This window comes from Rhizopus microsporus (assembly GCF_002708625.1).
Source record: "Rhizopus microsporus ATCC 52813 unplaced genomic scaffold scaffold_26, whole genome shotgun sequence".
Classification (NCBI taxonomy): domain Eukaryota; kingdom Fungi; phylum Mucoromycota; class Mucoromycetes; order Mucorales; family Rhizopodaceae; genus Rhizopus; species Rhizopus microsporus.
Window position 1 is genome coordinate 164,746 of NW_019671941.1, and position 25,773 is coordinate 190,518.

At 39.9% G+C, this 25,773-nt stretch overlaps 12 protein-coding genes across 12 annotated transcripts; 6 read left to right on the forward strand and 6 right to left on the reverse strand.

The window, feature by feature from the left end:
* Positions 1–117: 117 nt before the first annotated feature.
* RHIMIDRAFT_295377 (uncharacterized protein) lies at positions 118–2,023 on the forward strand (the record flags this gene model as incomplete). The annotated part of the gene is made up of 3 exons (XM_023614175.1): positions 118–647; positions 735–1,639; positions 1,693–2,023. The coding sequence occupies 3 exons, from the start codon at positions 118–120 to the stop codon at positions 2,010–2,012; spliced, it is 1,755 nt and encodes a 584-aa protein (XP_023461896.1). The 3' UTR covers positions 2,013–2,023.
* A 186-nt stretch (positions 2,024–2,209) lies between these two features.
* On the forward strand, positions 2,210–2,809 carry RHIMIDRAFT_241928 (uncharacterized protein; the record flags this gene model as incomplete). Its single annotated transcript, XM_023609679.1, has 3 exons — positions 2,210–2,371; positions 2,432–2,610; positions 2,674–2,809. 3 exons carry the CDS (start codon positions 2,210–2,212, stop codon positions 2,807–2,809), a joined length of 477 nt encoding a protein of 158 aa, XP_023461897.1.
* Positions 2,734–3,446, reverse strand: RHIMIDRAFT_79023 (uncharacterized protein). Its single transcript, XM_023615699.1, has one exon. The coding sequence runs from the start codon at positions 3,420–3,422 to the stop codon at positions 2,853–2,855; it is 570 nt and encodes a 189-aa protein (XP_023461898.1). The 5' UTR covers positions 3,423–3,446; the 3' UTR covers positions 2,734–2,852.
* Positions 3,447–4,283: 837 nt separating this feature from the next.
* On the forward strand, positions 4,284–6,098 carry RHIMIDRAFT_286511 (aspartyl-tRNA synthetase; the record flags this gene model as incomplete). The annotated part of the gene is made up of 4 exons (XM_023613387.1): positions 4,284–4,345; positions 4,409–4,538; positions 4,595–4,652; positions 4,708–6,098. The coding sequence occupies 4 exons, from the start codon at positions 4,284–4,286 to the stop codon at positions 6,096–6,098; spliced, it is 1,641 nt and encodes a 546-aa protein (XP_023461899.1).
* Positions 6,099–6,136: 38 nt separating this feature from the next.
* Positions 6,137–7,405, reverse strand: RHIMIDRAFT_79038 (uncharacterized protein; the record flags this gene model as incomplete). Its single annotated transcript, XM_023615700.1, has 4 exons — positions 6,137–6,411; positions 6,461–7,178; positions 7,225–7,309; positions 7,359–7,405. Coding segments are annotated over 4 exons (1,087 nt in total), but the record flags the coding sequence as incomplete, so codon positions are not given.
* A 251-nt stretch (positions 7,406–7,656) lies between these two features.
* Positions 7,657–11,145, forward strand: RHIMIDRAFT_79047 (galactose oxidase). The gene is made up of 8 exons (XM_023615701.1): positions 7,657–8,118; positions 8,170–8,262; positions 8,332–8,397; positions 8,454–8,612; positions 8,668–8,755; positions 8,815–9,026; positions 9,080–9,705; positions 9,763–11,145. Exons 1-8 carry the CDS (start codon positions 7,926–7,928, stop codon positions 11,059–11,061), a joined length of 2,736 nt encoding a protein of 911 aa, XP_023461901.1. The 5' UTR covers positions 7,657–7,925; the 3' UTR covers positions 11,062–11,145.
* Positions 11,146–11,180: 35 nt separating this feature from the next.
* Positions 11,181–11,618, reverse strand: RHIMIDRAFT_208369 (DNA-directed RNA polymerase III core subunit RPC11; the record flags this gene model as incomplete). Its single annotated transcript, XM_023607051.1, has 3 exons — positions 11,181–11,311; positions 11,368–11,455; positions 11,514–11,618. The coding sequence occupies 3 exons, from the start codon at positions 11,616–11,618 to the stop codon at positions 11,181–11,183; spliced, it is 324 nt and encodes a 107-aa protein (XP_023461902.1).
* Positions 11,619–11,748: 130 nt separating this feature from the next.
* Positions 11,749–13,542, reverse strand: RHIMIDRAFT_208405 (HSP70-domain-containing protein; the record flags this gene model as incomplete). The annotated part of the gene is made up of 4 exons (XM_023607053.1): positions 11,749–13,150; positions 13,212–13,294; positions 13,343–13,423; positions 13,471–13,542. 4 exons carry the CDS (start codon positions 13,540–13,542, stop codon positions 11,749–11,751), a joined length of 1,638 nt encoding a protein of 545 aa, XP_023461903.1.
* Positions 13,543–13,855: 313 nt separating this feature from the next.
* On the forward strand, positions 13,856–16,437 carry RHIMIDRAFT_270193 (uncharacterized protein). The gene is made up of 5 exons (XM_023612175.1): positions 13,856–14,069; positions 14,138–15,031; positions 15,087–15,132; positions 15,193–15,292; positions 15,353–16,437. The coding sequence occupies exons 1-5, from the start codon at positions 13,974–13,976 to the stop codon at positions 16,152–16,154; spliced, it is 1,938 nt and encodes a 645-aa protein (XP_023461904.1). The 5' UTR covers positions 13,856–13,973; the 3' UTR covers positions 16,155–16,437.
* Positions 16,438–17,039: 602 nt separating this feature from the next.
* Positions 17,040–17,280, forward strand: RHIMIDRAFT_270199 (uncharacterized protein). The gene has a single exon (XM_023612176.1). It carries the CDS (start codon positions 17,053–17,055, stop codon positions 17,254–17,256), a length of 204 nt encoding a protein of 67 aa, XP_023461905.1. The 5' UTR covers positions 17,040–17,052; the 3' UTR covers positions 17,257–17,280.
* A 3,263-nt stretch (positions 17,281–20,543) lies between these two features.
* On the reverse strand, positions 20,544–22,584 carry RHIMIDRAFT_231299 (acyl-CoA dehydrogenase NM domain-like protein). Its single transcript, XM_023607690.1, has 5 exons — positions 22,033–22,584; positions 21,327–21,978; positions 21,052–21,267; positions 20,767–21,000; positions 20,544–20,716 (listed from the first exon to the last, which is right to left on the reverse strand). The coding sequence occupies exons 1-5, from the start codon at positions 22,377–22,379 to the stop codon at positions 20,624–20,626; spliced, it is 1,542 nt and encodes a 513-aa protein (XP_023461906.1). The 5' UTR covers positions 22,380–22,584; the 3' UTR covers positions 20,544–20,623.
* Positions 22,585–24,232: 1,648 nt separating this feature from the next.
* RHIMIDRAFT_79132 (uncharacterized protein) lies at positions 24,233–25,773 on the reverse strand. The gene is made up of 2 exons (XM_023615702.1): positions 25,547–25,773; positions 24,233–25,492 (listed from the first exon to the last, which is right to left on the reverse strand). Exon 2 carries the CDS (start codon positions 25,449–25,451, stop codon positions 24,492–24,494), a length of 960 nt encoding a protein of 319 aa, XP_023461907.1. The 5' UTR covers positions 25,452–25,492; positions 25,547–25,773; the 3' UTR covers positions 24,233–24,491.

Below are 25,773 nucleotides of genomic sequence, written 5' to 3' on the forward strand. Positions count from 1 at the left end.
TCGGCTGACATTCATTTTCTAACTATAAAAAAACTTTTTCCTTGTCGTCAAAGGGGGACGATCCTTCCCTTTGTCTCTCCTCTTTTTTATTTTATTTTTTTTTTTTTTTTTTGAAGGATGAAAATCAGAACTACCTCAAATTTCTTCGTTTGTGGTATCTCTTACTTTTTCTTTTGGTGGGCGTTATTCGCCCTATACTGTATTGCTTACCAGATCAATCGCTGGCGCGTCTATCTTACACGAAAGAAGAGAATTTCTGGACAAGAAAAAGTGATCACTTCCTTGCCTGGTAGCAAGCTTGTTTCATTCCTAAACTATGTTGTACCTATTCCCTTTGTTACTGACATGATTGCTGTAAAGCACATCATTGGCGTTACTTTATTCATCATCATCAATCTTCTCTTCATCTTCTTTGCTCCTTTCAAAATGGTGGATGATAAGCCTTATGTGCTTCCTTCCATTGGTATTTTTGACCGTCGTGCTGCCTTTGTTGGTATGGTCAACTGGGGCTTTGTCTTCTTTTTGGCTCAAAGAAATTCTATTCTACCTAAAATGTCTGGTCTAACATTTGAAGAACTCATTCCTTTCCATCGCTGGGTTGCCCGTATTGGTTTAGCTGAATTCATTCCTCACTTTGTTTATAGAATGTAAGTGTGAAGGATGATCTGCGAGAACACGCTAACCCTTTTTCTTTCTTTCTTTTTTTTTTTTTTTTTTTTTTGGTAATACATTAGGTATCGTGGTTATATCAAGCATTATATCGTAAAGGATACTCTCTTTGAAGACCTTGAGCAAACCTCTGGTACGATTGCAATGCTTGGCTTTCTCTTGATGTTTGTTACTTCCTTCGAGTACATTCGTCGTAACTTTTTCGAAATATTTTATTACTCGCATATCATTGGTGTGATTGTCGCAATCATCTTTTCATGCATTCACGAACCTACTTGCTTTGCTTACTTTATCCCTGCTACCATCCTCTGGGTATTTGATCGCGCTGTTCGTTCCTATAACTCATGGATTGTCAAGACAGCCTCTGTTCGTGTCGATGAAGTCGCTTCAAGCACAGCTACTCAAGAAGGTATCTTCCGCGTCTTGTTCGAATACCCTGGTATGGTTAATTTCCGACCTGGTCAATACGTCTTTGTGGCTATGGCACGGGCACAGAGTAGGATCTTGGGTTACGCCAACTGGCATCCTTTCACTATCTCCGAAGTGTTCCGTTTGAGCAAGTCCATAGACTCTGGTATTGAAGAACGTATTGCCGAAGGCATAAACGAAAAAGAGAAAGGGTCTACAGACATTGCATCCTTGTCTGACACCTCAAGTCTTCGTCGTCGTGCCAACATTGGTGTTGATACAACCACTACCATGGCTACTTTCCATGCAAAGGCTCTTGGTAACTACACTCGGGACATACTCAAGGCCGCCTCCAGAAATGAACCTATCGAGGTTGCTGTGGATGGCCCATTCGGTCCTCAGCTTCAATATCAAGATTTTCCTGTCTTGGCTCTCTTTGGTGCTGGTATTGGTATCACCCCTGCTATGGCTATTGTCAAGGACTGCGTTGAGCGTAGATCTATGGGTATCAAGACTGTTGCTACAGAATACATTCAACTTTCATGGGCTATTCGGTCATCAGGTAAAAAGAAAAGAAAAGAAAATCTCTACTAGTTTTTCTTATATTCTTTACAGAGGAAGTTGTACCCTTCATGGACATGTTTAGCTATTGGCATGAAAAGATGACAAAGGCTATCCTTCCTATTCACATCAGTTTCACCATCTATGTGACACGAGCAAAAGAAGGCCCTAATTACTTTGAAAACATGCATGGGTTCAATATGGTCTATGGACAAAGGCCTAATGTCAGTGAATGTTTAGACAAAGTCAAGACACTCAATCCTAATCGAAGAGTGTGGGTTCATACTTGTGGTCCGACCAGCCTTACAAAAACAGTTACGAATGAAGCTGTTAAGCGTCATTTCAGTGCTCACAATGAAACATTTGAGTTTTAAACACTTTTTACACCTTATTCATACATAATTTACACATAGTTTACATGTTTTGTTGCATATCAATCGCTATTGATTTAATAAAAAAGCTTGATGTTTTGAGCACTTAACGACTGTTTATTAAATATGACCACTTTTTGTTTTTTTTCTTTCTTTCTCATCAAGCATAGACACACATAAACATACACATACGCAGAACCATGCCAAAAATTAAAGGAAAGGCAAAGGCAAATAAAGTACAGGAACACAAGAATGACAGGAGGAAAAAACAAGCGTCTTTTATTGCTGAACAAGATGACTTTGATCTTGATGCAGCTGTTAATGAACTGATCTGGCAATCTCAACAGCCTGCTTCTGAAACAGTAAGTACGTCTCGTATATAATATGTCTTTTATCAATGACCAACGCTTTGTTACCAAAAGAAACCTCATATCAATCCTACAGTAGAATGTCCTATATGCTCTCAATTGTACCCAAGAAACAAAATAGAACTACATGCTTCTGACTGTACAGGAGGCTTTGTGGATGATGCACCCAGTACAAGCAAGAAGAGGAATACTATTGCTACAGGTGTTGCCTTGAATGAAGCCAAACGAAAAAAGTAAGTGAGAGAGAGAGGAGGAATATGAATATGATCATGGTTGAGACTCATTTTGTGACAAAGAACAAAGAGCACCTTTGTAGAAAATGTAAATTATTATGTTGAATCAGATGATCTGCTTGCTGTTGATGGCGTTGGTTTTAGCAATGAAGTAACTGACTCAGGATGGGAGACAAGAGGACAGATACGATTCACATAATGTGTGTGTAAATAGCATTTTATTTAAAAGCAACATTTTATACCTAATTTCTCATCAATTTATGCAACTTGTCAACCAGAATGTTTAGTATATCATTAGCCAAGGTATCAGCCGAAGAGCTTTTTCTTCTTCTCAAGCTTCGTCTTCTAACGGGTGGATTCTTGCCTTGTCCATTAGAAGTTTCTCTTTGATCCTCTTGCGCTTCATTTTCCCCTTCTCCTTTATTGTCTTCACCTTCATTTTCTTCGTCTTCATTTTCTTCGTCTTCATTTTCTTCGTCTTCATTTTCTTCGTCTTCATTTTCTTCGCTTTCACTCTCCAAATATATTGGCCCATGATCTTTAAGAATATGATCCTTGAGCCTGTTTATGTTGGCAGTATGATAAAAGCAGGAACTACAGGCATGATGAATAGGTATATCAGGATCACCATTATAGTGCTTGAATTCATACTTGGCTGATGGGGGTCTTCTTTCAAAATTTTTTCTGCTAGCCACGACCGCATGATGAATGGATTTAAGATGCTTGTGCAAGGAGGCAGGCGTAGAGTAGTTTCTTTCACAAAGGTAGCACGTGTTGCTTAATTGAACAGCTATCTTTTTTGGAGAAGACATGGTTTAATGAAAGGAAGGGGAGAAAGAAAGAAAAAGAAAAAAGATAGAAAGAGTTTGTATTTAATGATAAAACAATGAGTTCTTTGTCTTTAGGTTGTTATTGTCTTGATTTTATGCAAACAGTAGCATGGATTATATGACTACTTAACAGATCATGAATATATCAGAATTATATATATAATGCTGCACAAATATATCCGTAATTCCCTATAACATTTAATTCACATTACATCAACATCACTGACAACAATCTATACAGCTAGGTGCTAATGATACAATTAAGACTAGCAGCCTCAATTGTTGTCATAGGTTATTTTTGTTCAGTATTAGAAAAAGAATAAAAAAGAAAGGTATGATTAAGTAGTAATCGATCAAAAAGTGTCTATGAATCATGGTGAGCGATAAAAAGTGAACATGACCTGTACGATTTGTACTCACGCTTGACGATACTCTGTGTTTTTCATTGTTGATGATCTAAAAAGGGAAGCTATCTACCTATCCATCTCTTCTTCATATAGGTTATCAAAAGGATCAATTTACTACAATGCTAAAATAATACCTCTGAGGGGGAGCTTAATTCGTGAGGAAGACATCCCCTTCCATTGAATGATTGAATAATCAAATGATGAACGGCCTATATTTGTATTAAATCAAAACGCTAAACTTAACACATTAACTAGCATCTCGAACAATCCTTCTATCTTTCTCCCCTGATACTTCCGTCATAGTGTGGAATGATTCATTTTGACCATTACCTGTTTTGTCAGGTGACTGTCTAGCGGACGTTAAAAAAATTCTCAATTAAAAGCATACTTTTTTTTGTTCTTCTTTTATACACATATACACAAACACACAATAACAATGTCAGAACCCACAAAAGAACCAACTACCGAAGAAACCAAGGCAGAAGAGCAATTCTTTGAGTAAGCTGATATATTCACAATGACGCGTATTCTTTATTGCTAATGCTTGCAAAAAAAAAACAGCGACGAAGGAAAGCCTATATCCAAGAAGGCCTACAAGAAGCTCCAAAAGGAAAAGGAAAAGGCTGAAAGAAAGGCTGCTACTGCTGCCAAATTAGCTGCTGAAAAGGCTGAAAGAGAATCCAAGAATGTTGTATGTTTATAATGTCAAGTGTATGAAAGAAAGATGTTCATCTTTTTCATTTATAGGATATCTCATCCGACCGCTATGGCAAGCTTCCTATCAACCAGTCTAAGGAACGCCCAGGTATATATATTATATATGAAAAGGGGCATGTCATTGAAAAGTCAATGATATATAGGTGTCAAGTATGAAGACATTACTACCATCAATGGTTCTCGCGCCGGTGAAACCGTCACTGTGCGTGTCCGTGTCCAGACATCTCGTGCTACTGGTGGTAAGATGTGCTTTTTTGTCTTCCGTCAAGGCGTTGCCACCATCCAAGGTATCATTACTGCCGATGAAGAAAAGATTTCGAAACAAATGGTCAAGTTCTGTGTTGGTATTACCCCTGAATCTATTGTTTTGGTCGAAGGCAAGATTGTAAAACCAGTAGAGGAAGTCAAGAGCTGTACTATCTCCTGCGCTGAACTTGCTATCGAAAAGATTCACATCGTATCTGATGTTCAAGTTCGTTTGGCTTTCACTTTGGACGATGCCTCTCGTGCTGAGAGCGCTTTTGAAGAAGATGCTCAACTTGTCCGTGTCAACTTGGATACACGTCTCAACAACCGTGTTCTCGATCTTCGTACGACTACAAACCATGCCATTTTCCGATTGCAATCCGCTGTCTGTTTACTGTTTAGAGAGTTCCTTATCGAGCGTGGTTTCATGGAAATTCACACACCCAAGTTGATCGCTGCTGCTTCCGAAGGTGGTGCCAATGTGTTCAAGGTTTCTTACTTCAAGTCAAGCGCTTTCTTGGCTCAATCCCCTCAGCTTTATAAACAAATGTGTATCGCTGCCGACTTTGGAAAGGTGTTTGAAATTGCTCCTGTTTTCCGTGCTGAAGACTCCAACACACATCGTCATATGACTGAATTCATGGGTCTTGATATGGAGATGGCATTCAATGAACACTACCATGAAGTCTTGGAGGTATTGGAAGACCTCTTTGTTTACATCTTCACCAACTTGAAGAACCGTTTCAAGGACGAGATTGAAACAGTCAAGAGACAATATCACTTTGAAGATTTCGAATTCTTGCCCAAGACGCTTCGTCTCAAGTTTTCTGAAGGTGTTCAGATGTTGAGAGAAGCCGGTGTTGAAATTGACGATTTTGAAGATTTGAGTACAGCCAACGAAAGATTGTTGGGTAAGCTTGTTAAAGAAAAGTATCACACTGACTTCTATGTCCTCGACAAGTTCCCCTTGGCTGTTCGTCCGTTCTACACAATGCCTGATCCTAATAACCCTGGTTATTCCAACTCTTATGATTTCTTTATGCGTGGTGAAGAAATCTTGTCTGGTGCTCAGCGTATTCATGACGCTGAACTCTTGACTGAACGTGCCAAATTACATGAAGTTGACCTTTCTACCATTCAACCTTATATTGATGCTTTCAAGATTGGTGCACCACCTCACGCCGGTGGTGGTATTGGTTTAGAACGTGTTGTCATGCTTTACCTTGGTCTTGGTAACATTCGTCGCTCAAGCTTGTTCCCTCGTGACCCTAAGCGTTTGGAGCCTTAAAGATATGTACTTTATTTCATGAATAAATAGAAAAGCATGTAAAAAAAAATCTATTTGATTATACAACAAATGACGTTTATGATCTTCTCTTTTTGCTGCTTCTATTTCTTGCACTTGTGAATTTACCCCTTGATTTCTTAACTCCATCCAATATTCCATCAAAAGCACCTTCAGTATCATCTTCACTATCTCTTGATCGTTTATGACTTGTTTCATTCTTCTGTTTCTTACGTTCAAGAATATTACGGTATCTTTTGTTCTCTTCCTCTTCCACGTCTTGTAATCCAACCAAATTGGAAAAGTCTTCGAGGTTCTATTATAATAATGAGAAACATAAGACTACTTTTAAACTTGAAACTTACATCAATTTCGTTTTCAAATCGCATCTTTCTGTTTGCATTCATTCTTTGCTTCTCCTTTCTTGTCACTGCCAAACGTACGTAGTTTTCTTCTTCATATTTGTTCTTTTCTTCAATCAAATTGTCTATACGGTCACCGTAACCAACACCTTCGTTCACACCACCAAACACACCAATCTCTTCTGGATTTTCCGACATTTCCGACATGAGATCCTTCATAATTCTTGATCGTGATGCCTTTTCCTTCATTCGCTCCTCGTCTCTTTCCTTCTTTCGGCTCTTTTTATCTGAAGTCTCATTGTATGCTACAGGAGCAAGTTTTGGTGGTCTATAGATGCCTGCCTTTTCTGCCTCTGCGTCTTCGTCTTCCTCTTCTTCCTTATTGATCAAGTTCATTGGGTTTGGTTTGAATGCTAAAGGATCTGCAGCCACTGCCTCCATTGTGCTCTTTGGACCTGCTTCGTCCTTTTTGGTGCCAACGACAGCTGCTCTGACAAGTTTGTCAATCTGGTATTTTAACTTATTTTCAATTGGCTTCATCTTGTCAAGAATCACTCGAAGTTCAACAAGAGAGTCTATTACTGGATTATTTTCGATTTGTTTTCCAGAGATCTTAAGATGAACAAAATAAGCGAGCTGAAGGACGTATTGGAGCATAAGTTGGTATTTAACTTCAAGGAATGAGACACCTTTTGAAGTATTGATGGCTTTATTCTCCACTCTACATACATGAGTAACTTCAACTAGATGTAAATCAATGGACTTACTTTTCTTTCAATGGTTTCAATTGATTCTTCATGTCGACTACTTTGGCTTTTAATTCTTTTACAAGTTTGGTAAATTCAACAGTTTCTATTATAAAGTTTAACATGTTGATATATAAGAAAGAAGTGCAAGTTACCATCAACTGCCTTGGTTCCATTTTCTACAACTGTTTCTTTGGTCATGATTATTACAAGATAGATCTATATTTTTTAGGTCTGAAATTATTTAAAGGAAAATCTGCGCTTGTGGCTTATTCAAGTGCATAAACTTCAGAATCAGGGACAATAGCAAAAAAAAAAAAAGCGTGTTGCCATAGTAACCATAAAGATGGCAGTAATGAGCTCAACATATGATTAGATTGCTATTTTATATACATATGATAACGTTTTGCAGCTATATGTGCATAGAAGAGAGATAGAGGTTATTCTAATTTCATAAGCTATCTGTCTGAAAGAGAAATTTAATTAGTGTTACTTGTGTAGTTTAAGGTTCTTGTTACCGCTGTGGTTCATTTAATTATCTTGCACGACCTTTATTTCTTTTCTCTCTCTCTTTCTTTTGCTTTTTCACCTTCTTCAATCCTTTCCTTTATTTTCATATAAAAAGCCTATATATTTAAACAATTCTTTTCCCCTTTTTTGTTATTCTACACTCGTTTGTTTTTTTTATTACTTGAATCATCTTCAACATTACGTTCACAATCATGTCATTATTTTCAAAGCTTTCCAAAAGTAATGAAAAAACTCTCTATCCATGGTCACAAAAGAAACTAGGAGGCAGTAATAGTGCTCTACCCAGGGTTGGACATGCAGCAGTAGCCATATCATCGGATGCTTTGATCATTTATGGTGGTATTCATCGTTCAACCAGAAAGGATCTTTTTCATATTGACACGAGTAAGATTAATAACAAGAGAAAATAACATGAATTAACAGTTTGTGATCTAGATAGTATGTCGGCTAATAGCATCAGTACTACTGGAGAAATACCAGCTCCTAGAATCTCAGCTACGATCCTTCATGTTAATGGACATGTTTTGCGTAAATATATATATATATACATATACATATAGAGTGTATTTTATAGTCTAATCAAGTGCATATGTTTAGTTTATGGCGGAAAGCTAATTTCATCCGAGGAACATTATGATCCAAACGTTTATCTTTTAAATTTACGCAAGTATATTTCAGTTGACATGACGATCACCTACACATACTTATATCTATTATAGATTCTAGGCAATGGAGTCGGTTATCCATGGATGGTATGATTCAACCAACAGAGAGATCAGGTCATTCATGCGTTATGCATGAAGGCATTGTCTATCTCTGGGGAGGACAGAAAGATGGACATTACTTTAATGATCTTTTCATTTTTGATGTCAATTCAGGTAAACTAAACTAAATGACTTCAAGGCTTTCATTGACCAATAATAATACATAAAGCACCAAGATGGAGACAAGTGAGTTATGATCTTTGTCCTGAACCAAGAGCTGGCCATATATCTGCAATCTATGAAGGCAAATTATACATGTAAGCATCTAAATTAGGCATCACCTCGTGGCTTTGTTTCACAAACTTTATTATGGTAGCTTTGGAGGAACAAATGGAAATAGGCTGTTTAATGATATTTGGTCTTTTGATCTCAAGTCTGGCATTTGGACAAGAATCGAAGCAGCTGGCTTCATACCTGTTGCTCGTGAGGGATGTGCATCTGCTATGGTAGATGATGCTATCTACATCTTGGGCGGCAAGAGTGAAAATGGCGTTGAATTAAATGATTTATGTGCTTACAGAATCAAGAGTAAAATAGCACGTTTTGTATATTAATGAGGTTATTAACCTTGTCAACCTTAGGCTGCCGCTGGTTCAACTTTGAAAATATGGGCCCAGCGCCTTCACCAAGACATGGTTTAACTATGACAGCCGTAAGAGAACGTTTGTTTGTCCTTGGTGGAGAAAACACTTTTTCGAAAATGGAAGATGCTTCTTTGGTTTATATACTCGACAGCACAAAGATCAAATATCCTGCAGAGTTACTTGTGCCACCTTCTGTTGAGGAAAAGATGCACTCTATTGATGATCCAGGAGAAAATCAATATTACGCACAACAACCGTATCCACAATCATATACTCAACAACAACCACAACCACAACAGCAACCACAGCCATATCCATATCCATACCGTCAACAATCTCAACCACAGCAACAGCCACAACAGTTACAACCGCAACCTCAACCACAGCAACCTCAACCACAACCACAACAGCTACAACCGCAACCACAGCAGCTACAACCAAAATACCAGCCACAGTATCCAGCAGAACAAAAAATGAGAAGCGGGCAGCCATCTCCTCAGCAACGCTCACCTTTAAAAGCTACACATGAAAACAGCATTCCAAATGTTGAGCCACAGCAACCCTCGCCTACGACAGGTAGTCCAAGGCACAGATCTTATTATCCTGATCCTCAAGTGAATCAAGTAAGTTTGTTCTTGCCACTTTTATTGTTCTCTTATTTACGTTTGGTTACCTTTTAGCCACCTGCCAGACCGCCAAGGCATATGTCTACAGTACCTGAGGCAGCACTTCGTCGTCCTCGTGCAGGATCATCACCACATCCACCACCCGATCTTACTGAATTAGATATCCGTCGTCAGTACCAAGCCAATCTAACACCTACACATTCACCTTTAGAGCAAGAGGAAGAAGCAAGAGCATCGCCAAACACGCCTCCTCCTAGACCACCTCGAGAGCCTATTCGTGTAGAAGAAAAGCAAAAAAAGTTAGAAGAACAACCTCAGCGATCGACACCTTCTCCTCACAGCCATGCTGCGGTGTCCATGGATGATGAGGAAAGACAGATGCTGATACGTGAACTCAAGGCACGTGATACAATTATTAGTGAGATGAAAAAGAAGGAAAGCTGGTGGCGTGCAGAGGTGTCTCTTGCAAGGAAGCTTCGTGCCAAGACTGAGACGTTTGATGATGGCCCTGACGCTGATGAGGCATTATTGATGGATGTGGATCATTTACCAGAGGAGAAAGTCAAGTTGTTTGAACAGTTAGTCTCTGTCAAGTCCGAGCTCAGGCGTGTTCGGGCTAGCATCTTGCAGCAAGCGGAGCCCATGTCGGAAAAAGTGAGTCAAGCCGATCGAATGCGCACGGCCGCACTTCAAGAAGCCGCCTATTTCAAATCCAAGTATTTGGCCCTCAAGTCACGTCGTCTCGAAGAACTGAGTTCTCTTGACTTATCACGTAGTGAAGAGCTTGAAAAACGATTAGCAGCCGCTTTAGCAGAGAACGAAGCGAACAGTAAGCTACTGCAACAGTTACAAAAGCGATCTCAGCATGATCAATCGGCACGCTTGGCTACAGAGGAACGAGCGAGAGAAGCTCAGGAAAGAGCTGAAGAAGCACAACAGGCGCATCAACGTGCATTAGAAGAGCTTCAGGCTGTTTATGCAAGAGCTACCAAGGCAGAAAATCAAGTACGAGAGAATGCGATCAAGATTGCAGACTTGACACAGCAACTGAGTGAAGCACTGACGGCACAACCTGCTGTAAAGAGTCAAGAAGTGTCGGAGGCTCAATTGAAAGCATCTCAATTGGAGGCTGCTAATTTAAGGGCCCGAAATGAATCTGCTGCATTGAAACAAAAGTTGGCAGAGAGTATGGACGATATCGCTCGTCTTCGAACCGCTTTAAACGAACGAGAGGATGCATTGAATGAAGCTAGACTTCATATAGAGGATTATGAAATTCAATTGAATATGCTTCGAGATGCCATGAATCAAAAAAGTTCTGTTAATGGATTTGCACCCACACCTGCATATTAACCTTAATTTATATAAATGTCTTCATTTTTTTCTTTTGTACAGTGACTCGTCAAGTAATAATAATGTATATTCTATACAAAGAGAAAGAGGGGGAATCATTTTATTATACACATTTGCTTTTATCCTTCACGCCACTGGTGCTGACAATCATCGTTACAGCATTTATAGAAAATGGAAGAAGGTTCATCTGCAGAACGAATTTGAATGAGCATAAAGAAAGCTTTATCATGTTCACATTTGGGACAGGTGACTATATATGTATATAGTGTTAATATGAGCTTGTTCATTCCTCCTTGTTGTTTTTACCTTCTGTTGTATCCACATTCTTCCAAGCATCAGCACCGCCGAGAACATCGTCTACTTCTTTTCGTTTTAATTGCTTTCGAGTTGTATGCTATAATAGAAATTAGTAACAAGAAAAACATATATATATATATATATTCAATACATACTCTGCTCTGTATACTGTAGACATAAGGACAAGACTGACAATAAAAGGCCTGTCCACCGTCATTTTCAATTAATAAGAGATTGGCACAATTTGGACAAAACAGCATTTTCCCTTTTCGAAAGAAACTTTTCATCTGCCCTGTTTATTTGTTTAGGTTGTGTGACAGCAGATAAGCCACACAGTTTTTAATTGACATTCATGCAAATCTCAACATTTTATTTTACAATTTATAACAATTATTTCTTTGATTCAGCCTTTACAACATTTTTACCATTCTTTTCACGTAAGACTAAGCTGACATTAGATTGAGCATCGACCGTGATTTGAACTTCAATTTTGCTTCCCTTGGCCTTGGCTCCCTTTTCGAGAGCAAGACAGGCTTCGATCAAGTGAGCAGCAGGCTTATTGTAGACCTTGGTATGAATCTCAGGTTCTTCTTGATAAGGTTCTTCGTCATCTTCCACAGGCACAGGTTCAGGTTGTACTTCAGTCTTTTCGACAATGTGATCTCCTTCATATAAGGAAACGTATGCATGGCTTTGGTTGTCCTGAGCATTAGAAAATTCAAAGACGCGGCGAGTAGGAAGTGCGGTACCACGAGGGATGATGGTGACAAACTCATTATTGGCATTAAGAATACCAATAGCCTTGTTTGTATGGGGAACTAAGGTGACAACAGGATGAGTGGCAGCATCAACATCTTCTTTTTCAAAGCCGGTAATTAAGGATCCTTGAATAGCACATCCACGGGCAACGACTTCATCAGCTTCTAATTCGTTCAAGACCTTAGTATGTTCACTGTTAAACACTTCACGAATCTTCAAGGCGAACTTGGGAATACGAGCAGAACCACCGGCAAGGAGGACTTCATCAATTTCAGATGCATCCAATTGACTCTTTTCCAAAACTTGGTTAATGACGGTTTGAAGTTGAGCAAAGACGTTCTTGGATAAAAGCTCGAAACGCATACGGTTGATAGTGCTGTGGAAATCGACACCATCAGCCAAAGATTCGACAAAGCAGGGTGCAGAGTTACCGCTGGACAACATCTTCTTGGTGACTTCAACTGCATTGCGAAGCTTGGCAAGTGCTTTCTTGTTTGAAGAGATATCGATCTTGGTCTTCTTTTGGAATTCGGATGTGAAATGCTTGATCAAATTATCATCAAAAGAAGCGCCACCAACCTTGGTGTCATGAGCAGTAGCCAAGATGGTATACATACCGGAACGAACAGCCAAGACGGTAACATCAAAGGAATGACCACCCAAGTCACAGACAACAACAGTCTTATCTTGAGGGTTACTGCTGCTAGATTCTTGACCAATACCATAGGCAAGGGCAGCAGCAGCAGACTCGTGGACAAGTTGCTTCACCTTGATACCAGCTCCTTCAGCAGCAGCGACTAGTTCTTCACGTTGCTTTTCGGTAAAGTAAGAGGGAACAGCCAAGACAGCACCACCAATAGAGGTACCTAAGAAGGCCTCAGCAGATTCACGAATGTGGCGTAAGAACTTAGTAGAGATTTCTTGAGCAGTGAAAATGGTCTTTCCGGAGGGCAAAGTGATTTCGTAGGCAGGTAAGCCGTTCTTATCAACAACAGGAGCAGCTGATCCTGTCAAATTTTCAGCTTCAGCAAAGCTATAAAAGATATACAGTGTTAATGATAGTACACATTGATATGCAAACTTGTTATTTTTACCTCTTGCCAAGGTTGGCACGGAAGTTGGCAACAGTCGTATCGGGATGACGGGGAATATCTGATTTGGCTTGAGAACCAACGACCTAATGTAAAGTTAACAGATATACTTCTTTTCATATAAAATAACATACTTCTTCATCGCCGTGGAAAGCAAGGGCAGAAGCAATTTGTCTGTCACCTTCTTCATTAGCAAGACAATCGGCACGACCTTCCTATATAAAATGTCAAAACATGTAATCATGATACCATGCTCACGTACCTTGTTAAGGTAGGCAATAGAGGTGTAGGCGGTACCAAAATTAATACCGATAATAGTATTAGAATCGCTCATAGTTGAAGAAGGGAGAGTTTACTGAAAGAGCAGATAGAATTCTAAAAGAAAAAAAAAATTGCTGGTTAATAAATAGCATTATATGATTGGATAATGACTTGAAAACTACCTCGACAAGTATTCACAGTCACTGCTTGCTGCTCAAGGAGAAAGTAGATTCTATATCTTGGCAGTGCTTTAAAAATTCGTGTTGTCGTTCAATTTGTCTTTATGCCATAAAATTTGGTGTGACTATAGATAATGTAATGTGTTGCTTTAGATATGCTTTACTCTTAGCAACAGAGTCATTAATTCGTTGAATCTTGAGAACGATCTTTTAGTCAACATAGAGAGACATTTTACCTAATGTTTGTACTCAGACTTTAGTGTAACACTTTGTTTAGTTCAATAGTCTTCTGAGGGTTCTAAATTTGGTTCTTCATTTAACCTACATGACTGCATACAATAACCCACCCCCAATACCAGACAGACCACTACAGGAACAAATTGAGGTTTGTAATGTGACAGAGGGCGAAACTGTTCATCAGGTACACACATTCTTTCTTTGATATGGAGAAAGCATTTTGCTACTTTGAGGTTCAAACAGTTACAATAGAGATTCCTACTTGTTAATGGCCGTGCAGGAAAGCGTAATGGAAAATTTGACTTGCCAATTCAAGTCTACTGCAACGATTTTCCACCGACACAGTGGCCCTGTGTTGACTCATATTTCAAGGCACTTGTTCATCTTGTGCCTGGACCCAACACGATTACGTTTGCTTTTGTGAACGCAACTTTGCATTTTCATGTAAACTATCTACCCTTATTACAAAATCCTCCCCTTTCACTTGCTATCATTATCGGTTCGGATTCTCCTGCAACATTTGATGTACCGCCTGAGAAAGAGGGTCAAAACACGCTAGATATAGCCATCAGAAAACTTCGCACGGCTGGATACATGTGGCAAGCGTTCTGTGCTGAACAGATGTATCGAAATGGTATGCAAAGGCGTACATTTAGGCTAGACGAAGACTGGCTACCAGACACTACTTCATGCCAAGAGAACCGTGTTATGAGAACAACAGCAAAGGTTCACATCATTCGCTCTACAAAGACAGTGGCAGAAATTCGAGACATACGACGTGCTCAGCAGCGTGATGACGATGAAGGAAATAGTGAAGATCTAGAAAGCTTGTTTGGTATATGTTTGAATGACTTGGGTCGTTGTTCTCCTTTTGACCAGCCTTGTCATGTCGCCTGTATGCTCCTAGACGCACATTGGGACCCACAGAGGCAAGCTATACTGGGGCATGCAGCATTAGGCGGAGGCGGAGGAGATATCGCTCTGGGCATCTTTGGCTCACATTCTCTACATGCATGGCCCTCGTGCATAGAAGATATTGTACCCTGTTTCATGAATGATACAAGAACCGATACGAGATTTATCGCTAATGATGCTGGCGAGTCAGGAGCTTGGTGGAAAGCGCTAAACATCGGAATGGGTGCCATGGTATATTGTTAATGGGCGATAAAAAGGAAAGATGATCTCAACTCATTGTTTATAGTTGCATGAAGTTGGCCATTCATATACTTTGGATCATACCCCTTCTGGTAGCTTTGTTATTGCGCGCGCGAGTGTATCTTGGATATACTGATGATAGCTGTTCATAGGCATAATGAGTAGAGGATTTAATAACTGGAATCGTACATTTATGGTCAAAGAGCCTGGGCATAGTCCCATACCACCTGAAGACGAAGAAGGTTCTCATTGGTAAAACTTGGTTCTTTTTTTTATCAAGCCTTCCAATGCTAACAAGGATCATACTGTTAGGCATCGTGTAGATATCATCCGCTTACGATTCCATCCTGCCTTTCGCCTTCCTCAAGATGGACCAAGAGAAGCTATTGATCATTCTTCACCTATTATTATGCCTTTAGAAGAGAACTGCTTGCGAATAAGTGCTCCTGCGGGCCTTTCAATGATTGTCTATTCCATCAATTCTCATTATCGTACTCATACTGAATTTCTACGACAACAGCCAAAGAATGTGACATTATCCCTGAGTGACATCTACAAACAACTCCACTGTACCGCTAATGAAAATATAAAGCTGGAGACTATATCAGTTAACCAACAAGGGCAATCAGTTGATTCTGTTGCTACCTTTTTTCACACTCATATTGTCCAGCTGCCTGGATTGAGCAACACTGTTTTCAAAAGCCCGGTATTTGGAGAAATGGAGGGAGGATCCAAATATCTTGTTCCATTTATCTCTGACACATTTAAAAAGCAACTTGCACGTATCGCAATCCACCACGGTGATTTCCTTGATGGCTTTATTCTTTATTGGAGTGATGGCACCAGAAACATAATAGGTTGCCTAGGAGGAAGGAGGTCAACATATGATGTTTTGCCTGGAGAGTCTATCCAAGGGCTATTAGTTCGATGTGGAGCATGGATTGATGGTATACAGTTTAAGTTGTCTAGTGGAAGAACAAGTCCATGGTATGGAGGACAAGGAGGAAGACCTGTCTTGATTGAGCCGCCTTCTGGATATAGCTTGGTTGGTGTACATGCTAGCTCTGGTAATTGGATGTACCAAATGGGAATACTATACCAAAAACACTCTTAAAGGAAAAAAAGAGGAAGAAGATAAACAAGATAAATTCTTTAAACAAAGACTTTTATATTTGCTGAAGGAGGAATATTTTTCTCATTATTTAAACATACAGTTTCGTTATGAGGATAATAATGGCAATATTTGTTACATGCCATAAGCATTTCTCGCTTAAGACTACACTATGCTTCTACACTAGTTTATATTTGGATATGGTCAACTTGTTTCTTCATGAATAAATACTAAATAGCACATCAAGGGGATAAATTGTCTCTTGTTCATACCGTATACAGCTAGGCTGGTGGATATTGGCGGTTGCAAAAAAAGTAATTGGAAGTCATATGTATCCAATCATCGTTGCTTCCGTTCCAGGTTTCGATGAGGCGGTAAAGGCTCTTTCACGCCCCGCTTTATTCTCAGATATTTATATAAAAAAACTTCGGTTCCTATTCTTTAGATCTTTTTCATGCCGCGCATCGTGGTAATAATATGTCCAATGATCAGTCTAAACAATTGTTTACAAGAGAACAAGTCAAACAAATCATTGAGAAAATGTCAAGGAAACTCGATCTTGATCGCCATTGTCCTAGGTTCACTTTTGGTGGTCTTACTCGTGGCGTATGAGTAAACTGCGAGTTGTCGAATGCCTTCCATAATGTGAAAGAATTGTTCTTCACTTATTCCTGATTCAAGAAATTATTGGCATTCTTCCTAAAGGCCTGCTGCTGCTCTTCCCGCGGTGATGAGTCGATCAGCTTCATTGTATTCTGCGTCTGTGCTTTGGAGGGCATCCACAGTTTTCCTTCTAAGTTCTCTGTGAGACTCCTTATTGAAGATCTCACTATTGGTCCATTCACTACCTTCGTGCTTTGGGAGATTCTTAACAAATTCTTTGATGCTCTTCTGTAAATTGATGGGCTATCTGTTCTCCAGTTCTTCCAAGATTTCGCTTGGAAGGTTTGTGGAACCTTCACTTGATCTGTCAAGGCGCTCAGGCTTCCCGACAGCGCCAAACACTTGGAAGAAGAACCTAATTACATGGCCTTGGCCTTGGGCAAGGAAGAGGCTGAAAGAATCTTTCGAGCCAGATACGAACAATCCATCCTTAGAAATATAGTTGGACGACAACAACAATCATTCAATCACAGTGACAGAGGATTTGGACGTCAATAGAGATACGCCAGGGGCCGTGAAGCCTTCCACAAGTCTTTTTTTGGACGCAGCAAGGGCCAACCACACACAGAGGCCCAAAGCTTCAATCAGCGCCAACGTCTTCCCCTACAACAACGGTGTATTACACCATAACAATCGATGGTATATTACCAGGAAGTCATCTACAATGTTTCTCGGAGCAATGAAACGGGCAATACTTCATTCATGGCCTGTATCAGTAGTAATACAAGGATATCAACTTCAGTGGAACCATAAACCTCGGCCATGGAAATATACTCCGATGAAATTCACGGAAGAGGAGCAAGCAGTAGTGAACGAAGCAGTGAAGAAATTTCTGAATTCAGGAATAATCGAGCATTCCTCGTCTCAGTGCAAGAGCTACCTATCGCAATTCTTTACTGTGAAAGAACCAAACAAACGTAGGCCGATATTGGATTGCAAGAACTTGAACTAGCACATTCAATGCAATCACTTCAAAATGGAGGGTGTACCAGCCTTACGAGAGTTATTAGACAAGAACGATTACATGTGCAAGATAAATTTGAAAGATGCATATGTAGCAGTGCTGATACACGAGAATTCCAGGGACTATTTGACCTTTTACATCAAGGCGTGGTATACCAATACAGGAATCTAGCATTTGGTCTCAATGTAGCTCCTTGAGCTTTCTCCTAACTCATGAAGTATGCCCTGGAACCATTGCACAAACCCGGAATCAGATTTATCTTTTACCTCGACGGCATATGTGTGCTAGCGAAGACAAAGAAAGAAATGCAAGAACACACACCCAGGATGATAGCTCATTTAGAATAGTTGGGTTTTTGATCAACCGAGAAAAGAACATCCTGATACCTCAACGGTCACAATCATTCCTTGGTTTCATGTTCAGTTCTCAAGATATGACGATGCAAGTTTCACAGGTAAAAATTCAGAAATTAAATATCAGGATTCGACAGCTGCTGAACAGCAAGGAGCAGAAATCATATCGATGGATAGTGAGCCTTATTGGGAAGATAACTGCCATGATACCGGTAATTGGGGAAACATCCCTTTCTGTGAGATCTCTACAGAGGGACCTAGCAAGAGCACTCAGGTTGCGCAACAACAATCGGAATGCACCATGTCTGATAAGTCAGAAAAGCCTGCAGGAGCTGGAGTGGTGATTAAAACAGGATCCATTGAAAAATGGCCTTCCAATCCGACGCAAACCGCTAACATCAGATTAAATCATCTACATTGACACTTCCGACTCCGGTTGAGGAGTAAATCCAGCTTCAGTAAAAACAGCAGGTTTTGGTCCGCAGAAGAAAAAGAAGATAGCATAAATGTTCGCGAGTTAAAAACCATCATGTTTACACTGCAAGTTCATCTTCCACAGTACAAGGACTCGATCCTACAGATATGCTCGGATAATACGATAGCATTGAAGTATGTGAACAAGTCAGGGAGAGCATCGTCAGAGATTCTTCAAGAGCTGGCAATTCAAATTCAATCAGTATGTAGCAAACACAACATAAGACTGATTTGTAACCACATTTCTGGAATTCAGAACACCATGGCAGATCGTCTCAGCAGAAAGAAGGTGCCTCTGTACGAGTGGGCGTTACCATGAAAATAGTTCAACCATACAAGGAAGCAGCAGGGATTCAGCAAGTTCAAGATAGATGTGTTTGCAGCGAGGCAGAATGAGAAGCTATCTGTGTGATGGAGTCAACTCCTAGACCCCAGTGCATAAGCAATCGACGCTTTTCATCAAAAGTAACCAAAGAAGGAACTGTGCTTAAACCCACCATGGAAATTGATCCCCAAGATTCTGAGAAAGATAAAAGAAGACAAAGTCAAGGAAGCATATGTTGATCATGCTGTTATGGCCAACCCAGTATTGGTGGCGCCTACTGATGAGGATGAGATAACTGAGGGCACCAATACCAATGAGACTCAATCGCCAATGGCCCTTAGTCGCATGAATGTTATCTTTCAGAAGAGGATGGCAGAAGGATTAACGATTGAAGACGTAATTTTTTTGACACAGTCGACAAGGAAAAAGACACACAAAGCATACGATTATGGATGGAATGTTTGGTCAAATTGGTGCAATGAGCATAGAGTAGATTTACAAGCTTACGATCCAAACTCAGTGTATCGCTTCCTGCATGAACATGCACACCTGTCCGCATCGACCTTAAATGCCCATTGATCATCAATAGCCTCTGTTTTCAATGTTATTCATGAAGACAAACGCTATGTTGCAGAAGACCCACTTATCGTCATTTTTTCAAGCTAAACGAAAATCAGAAGTGAAGATCCCAACCATAGGAAAACAAGAGATTTGGGACATACAGCAACTGATTACCTACGTCCGTAGGTGGGGCCCCAATGCAAGCTTGGACCTAGAGAAATTGCAAAAGAAAACCATTATCCGGATCGGCATCGCGTCTATGATGCGACCTCGCTCAGATCTCGGCAGACTACAGTATAGAGACGTAGCTTTTTCATGGTCAGAAGACAGACAGCTACTTGGGATATCCTTAACATCAAGAGAACCAAAAGAAAGCCAATGGAAGATAATCAAGATTGGAACAGCAGAACAAGCAAAAGAAGACGATTGTCCTGTAAGAACCTTAGCAGAATTTATGGATCGTACAGCAAGTCTACGTCATAATTTGCCAGATGACCACACATTATTCCTGGCAGAGATTGAAAAGGGTGAGCAAGTCCACTCCATTAAACCAGCAACATCCACATCATGGATACAACAAACAACGCAAGAAGCTGGTATTGACACTAAGGTATACAAAGCACATTCATTGAGAGCAGCAGCAAGTACGTGGGCAGTAATATATGATTATAAGATTGAACAAGTAAAGAAGCATGCGAATTGGTCAAGCAACTCGGGCACCTTCGATAAATACTATTATAAACCTTTCAGCAACTCCATTTTTTCTACTACCACCTCATCGGAACCTGGAACGGAGGCAACAATGGTTGGAATAAGTTTGACTTCCAATCAAACAGTCGCCGAAGTGGAAGGAGAAGATGAGGTGGTCACCCGCCCTTCAACTTTCAGCTGGATTTCTTCGCTGCTGTTTCCCTCCCAAGACAAATAGAAAAAATGAGTTAGCAGCGCTCAAAGTTCTAAAAAAACAGGAATCGAAAAAAAATTTTTTTATTATATGTTATCTGAAAATAAAGCGTGGCACGAAAGAACCTTTAACACCTCATCTTCTCCTTCCACTTCGGCAACTGTTTGATTTTTTTTTTTTTTTTTTTGTAATCGCCAATATCCACCAGCCTAGCTGTATTTATTAAAACTACAAACGCGCTGAAGTAGGAAACTTTTTCATTGCTTGACGTATACCAAGATCTGCCATGACTTCCTCGCTACCACCAAGAATAGCAGTAAACTATAGAGTATGCTTAATTAATATTCATGCACAAAGAGGAGATATCATACCTTGTATGTCCTTTGCAAAGTTTCAATTTGTCTTCCCATTCCAGTCTTGGTAATAGCTCTTCCACCAAATATTTGGCATGCATCATCCGAAACATCATGTAACATTCTGGTGACATGGTATTTGCATAGAGCAATTGGACCAGCGAGGTGCTTGCTCTGTTCCTTGTAGTTCATATGATTCATTTGATAGGTTAGATTTTCAACCCAATGATGTGTGCTTTCTACCGCCGAGACCTAAAAAACTTATTAACTGGCAAAAGTTGAATGATTACTTTATACACATACCATACGAGCTAATTTGAAGCGAATGACTGGTTGATCAATTAAACGTTTTCCGAATACTTTTCTTTGATGTGCCCACTTGAAACACTCCTCAACTGCAACACGAGCAGCCATGACAGCACCAGTGATCATACTCCAGCGTTCATGATTGAAATTCGAGAGGACGACGTAGAATCCCTTATTTTCTTCGCCAAGTAGATTTTCTACAGGAACTTTTACCTATATTTTATAAAATTAGAAAAAAAAAAAAAACAATTACGGTTGTCGTGTGTACTTGCATTATCAAAAGTAACATAGGCGGTACCAGCAGAAGTGGAATAAGAGGTCTTGATTAACTTTGTGTCAACTCCTTCAGAGCGCTCAATGAGAAGCATGGAAATTCCTTTATCGGTACGTACAGCGGTTGAGAAATAATCAGCAAAATGACCACTTGTAATCCACTTTTTGACGCCATTGACGATATAATGCTTTCCATCAGGTGTCTTTACAGCTGTTGTCTTGATACTTGCCACATCAGAACCAGTGTAAGGTTCTGTAATGGCAAGGGCCATTCGTTTTCTTCCACTGAATACTTCTGGGACGACCTTGGCCTTTAAAGCAGGTTTACCAAAGTTGAGAACGGTAGGGATAGAAATCGTCATGCCTCCCAACACACCAGATGTAAATCCTGGAGCTGAAAAACGAGCAAATTCTCCATGAAGCAAGAGCTCATGAAAGTAGTCGTACTCTGAAGAAGCAATGCCTCCTGGAAGCTTGAATCCATCGAGCCACGGGCCGGGTCCAACGTTGGCAGCAAGAATACCATGAGCACCAAGTTTTTGAACAAATTCATCCGAAGGCTTTTCTCCAGAGTCCTCATATTGTCTTGCCTCTTCAATTAATGGATCAAGGATTTTTCGGACAGCGTCTCTAAACTTGAAGTGTGATTCTCTATTAAAATTGATCAATAGCTGTTATTATTCTTTTTTGCTTAAAGATGTCTACGTGTAATAGGCTGACTTAAATCCTTGCCAGGCGTTTGGTTCGGCATAAGGTACTCTTGATATTGCTCCTGGTTCTCTCAGTTGGATTTGAGATTTATGTCCAATAACGGTTCCAATTTTATATCGCTCATACTTTAGCAATACGTCTTGTCTATGTAAACCGTAGAATGCATCTGTTGCATCCTTTCCAGCGTATTCGATCAAGGGGAAAGCACCACCTGGATGTAAATCAACAAACCTACTAAGGTCATACACTGCATCATCGATAATAATCCAAAGATCTTCAGTAGAGTTGTGTTTGCGTACTTCAGCTTCTTCAAACGTCTTTAGTTCTTTATTTTGTGGCATATGTTAATATAAGAAAAAAGATGTGACCATTTAAAAAAAAATAGGGGAACGTGCAGGTGTATTTATATGTATTTATATTTTTTCCCATCAGTAAGATCAGAGTAACCCATTACCAAAAGTGAAATAAAGTATGTTACGTAGATATTATTATAAAAAGGAAACCTCTCTTTCTCTTCCTTACATTATATGTATGTCTTATAGTTAAGAAAGAATACTATGTCAAATAGCTATAACATCCTTTTTTAAAAGATATATGCTGATTTACACTCTTTCTTTTGGGGAAATGTTTTGGAAAAATTATCTGCAAAACAGAATCTTGCTTAAATAATATTAATTGTTTTGAGCCCTCACAACAATTCGCACACACGCCCCTCTCTTTTTTTCTTTTTAGGATCTTCCTTACCCTGAGCATTAGTGTGTAACATTTTAAAAAGCGCATGATAAAAAAATGGAAAACAAAAAGCCGAAGCTTACATAATTACGCCCTTTATCAATAAGCCTACAAAATTTAGTATGAGTTATTAGGCTACATCAGGGACAATATTATAGCCTTGGTGAGTTATTACTATGGTTTGGCAACATTCACTTACGAGTATTAGTTGTAAATCTTTTCTGAACGCGTACCTGATTCTTGCAAGCTTAGTATTCAATACCAAGCTTCTATTCCAGACGCGACGGTTTCTATTATTTTTTTAACTCTTGATTATCATGAACTCGTTGATTGCGAATATAACGATGGACTTGCTTGTTCTCACGTTGGTTATTCTCTTGCGCACAAAATAATATAGGCCAAGTTCGCTTTGCTTACCTTAGGGTAAGGATCTAAAGTAAAGCTCACGCTAACTAGACACTTGTTGTCGTTGTACTTTTCCTTTATCAATAATGTAAAACGACAGACGAAAGAGAACAATCTCTTTGTTTTGCTATGGGAAATTCTGTCCAAAGAATTGAAATATCTAGAGTTTTTAGCTGATCATTCCAAGTAAAATCTTTGTTTTTGAAAATGGACCAAAGTAGTTAACTGTTTACAAAGAAAATCCGATAATCACTCTATCACTCTGTAACACACTAATCATTCCCATTGAGCATGGCGACAAAAGCTTTCGTGACACTGTTCTCGCCTGGAGAAGAACAGATGATAGCACCAGCACTTCATTACGTGATCAGCGCCCTCTACAATTGTTATTCTTTAACTCTTCTTTCGTATTTTTAAACAAAATGCGCGATCAAGTCCGTAATATTCTTAAAGCAATGTATGAGAGAAAACTCAAACAACAGTCAAAGGTAAAAAATGAAAATCTCAGTCATCTTGGACTTCATAATCATGCGTGTATTATAGTTACTGTTTGATTAAAAATAAATTTCAGAAAGAGGATAAAATTATGACGTGTATGAAAAGAATAATTGGCGCATATTAAAAAAAGTATTTACGCAAAGGTTAAAAATAAAATACGTGCGAAGGAGGCGACATACAAATGAGAGTAATAAGTACCAAGGAGAGAATATAAAGAATTATACAGTTAGTTATGTAAGAAAATTATTACATACAACTTACCCCGAAGGCATCTAGATGTGTCCTAGCGATAACTAGGACGGGGAATCATCGTCTAAACGTATTCTAGTTCTTGGTTGCTCCTGATCGTCCACTCTTCTTCGACATCTTGTAGGAGCAACAGCAACCCGGCGAAACCCATGAGGAACCATGCCATTACGTCGAAGCTTACGAAGGATGTGCATGTAGTTGAGACAAGCAGCAACATCCTTGTTCCATAAGCGATATCTATCTGGAGCTGTCATGGCGGGTCTACAGTATAGATTGGTACATCTACAAGCAATGTTCAATCAGTATAAAGTCATACAAGTGGTTCATGTACTATTACCTTAAAAGGCCATGGCAGACAACAGTAGGATATCGCTCACGTTGATACGGTCATGGATTTGGAACACGACGGAACGTGTGGAGGCTCTCGTTGTGGCATGTTAGACAGCACCTACTGGTCTTGTACTCGTCTATAAGATAGACTTGGAACCCATGTTTCTTGAGGAGTCTTCGGAAACCAAGGCCACGGATGTGCTCACGATACCTAGCATGGGGAGCGGACCAGTTTCCCATCACAAACACGGCGTCTTCTCCAACTTGGCGCGTAAATCTTGAATAAGCTTTTGATCGGCACGTTGTCTGTTGAAGTATGCTGAAAGACGGATCTTGCGAAAGAGGGGGTATCCATTATCATGGTTTGTGATGGTATGTCCATAGAATCGACTAAGAACGGCAGACTGTTCAGATCTGGCTTGAAGGAAGCGGCCAAAGTCTTCTACGGATACGGTGCTGCTTGGCTGTTGAGAAAGGGCTTGCTCAGCTTGAACGACATCAGGATCCTGGGCTTTGAGATCTTGCAAGATTCGACGGTACTTTTTGGTTTTCCACGTCTTGTCTTGCTGTTGTTTAGTGTACCGAAATTTCACTGGTTGCTCTGGTGTAGAGTTTTCATGTACAAAATACAACATATCTCTTCTTCCTGGGTCCACAGCGACGCATCGACCAGAAATCTCTTGATGATTTCGACGAGTTAGATTGGTGATGTAGGAGGTAGCTTTATACTCCACTGTGAACCTTGCCGTGTATCTTTTTTGCCTGTCGAACCTCTTCTTGAGAACCGTGACACCAACGCCATCAGTTTGAATAGTGCCACGGAATCTAAGTTGTCTACCTTCTTGCGGCTTGAGAGCTTTTGAATCAAGGTTGACAACTCGGCGCCAGTAGTCCAGTTTATCGACAGCATTAGACCATCGAATTCCCAGGATGTTTTGGCAGAGAATCTTGCTGTCGATAGTAACGTAACAAGGAGACCATGAGCGCCGGAGAGGAAAACAATTGAAGACGGACAAACCAAGATGTACAAAGAGACGAGAGAGCTGATAGATGGCCTTAAAGTGGTTGACAGGGTTACGCTTGACATCATAGTAAAGTCCCTGTTCGCCAAAGTTGTAGCCTCTATCATAAGCATCAAAAACAGGCCGAAGAGTGTTAAGAGCTTCCATATAAATAGGTTCTTGAAGGATTTGTTCCATATCTATAGGTTGCTGCGAAATAGCCTGCTTGAATGTCTGCGCTGGTAAAAAGATGTCTTGACGGATGCGGTGCTTGACTTCGTCATCATCCATACCTTGTGCAGACAAATCTCGTCTCAAATCTGCTGTTCGTTGCCGTATACGAAGTAATGCGTTGACGGCACGTCGAAGGTGCTGGCCAAATCTAAGGTGAATGTTGTTGGCGTAAGCTGTGTAGATTTTGATGCCTTCGGTTATAGCAGATTGCTGAGCATATACGAAGTTGGGCCTCTGGTAGCTGGTGATTGTAAGGTAATCACCCAAGTACTGATCGATTACGGCA

Coding starts and splice junctions, on each gene's coding strand:
- RHIMIDRAFT_79023 (XM_023615699.1), bottom strand. CDS start 3,422: ATGTCTTCTCCAAAAAAGATAGCTGTTCAATTAAGCAACACGTGCTAC.
- RHIMIDRAFT_79047 (XM_023615701.1), top strand. CDS start 7,926: ATGTCATTATTTTCAAAGCTTTCCAAAAGTAATGAAAAAACTCTCTAT. Junction 8,263..8,331: donor TGTTAATGGACATGTTTTGC/GTAAATATATAT, acceptor GCATATGTTTAG/TTTATGGCGGAAAGCTAATT. Junction 9,027..9,079: donor ATGTGCTTACAGAATCAAGA/GTAAAATAGCAC, acceptor TGTCAACCTTAG/GCTGCCGCTGGTTCAACTTT.
- RHIMIDRAFT_270193 (XM_023612175.1), top strand. CDS start 13,974: ATGACTGCATACAATAACCCACCCCCAATACCAGACAGACCACTACAG. Junction 14,070..14,137: donor AGGGCGAAACTGTTCATCAG/GTACACACATTC, acceptor CAGTTACAATAG/AGATTCCTACTTGTTAATGG. Junction 15,133..15,192: donor TTTGGATCATACCCCTTCTG/GTAGCTTTGTTA, acceptor AGCTGTTCATAG/GCATAATGAGTAGAGGATTT.
- RHIMIDRAFT_270199 (XM_023612176.1), top strand. CDS start 17,053: ATGGGCTATCTGTTCTCCAGTTCTTCCAAGATTTCGCTTGGAAGGTTT.
- RHIMIDRAFT_231299 (XM_023607690.1), bottom strand. CDS start 22,379: ATGCCACAAAATAAAGAACTAAAGACGTTTGAAGAAGCTGAAGTACGC. Junction 21,979..22,032: donor TTTAAGTCAGCCTATTACAC/GTAGACATCTTT, acceptor CAATTTTAATAG/AGAATCACACTTCAAGTTTA. Junction 21,268..21,326: donor CCTATGTTACTTTTGATAAT/GCAAGTACACAC, acceptor TATAAAATATAG/GTAAAAGTTCCTGTAGAAAA.
- RHIMIDRAFT_79132 (XM_023615702.1), bottom strand. CDS start 25,451: ATGGAACAAATCCTTCAAGAACCTATTTATATGGAAGCTCTTAACACT.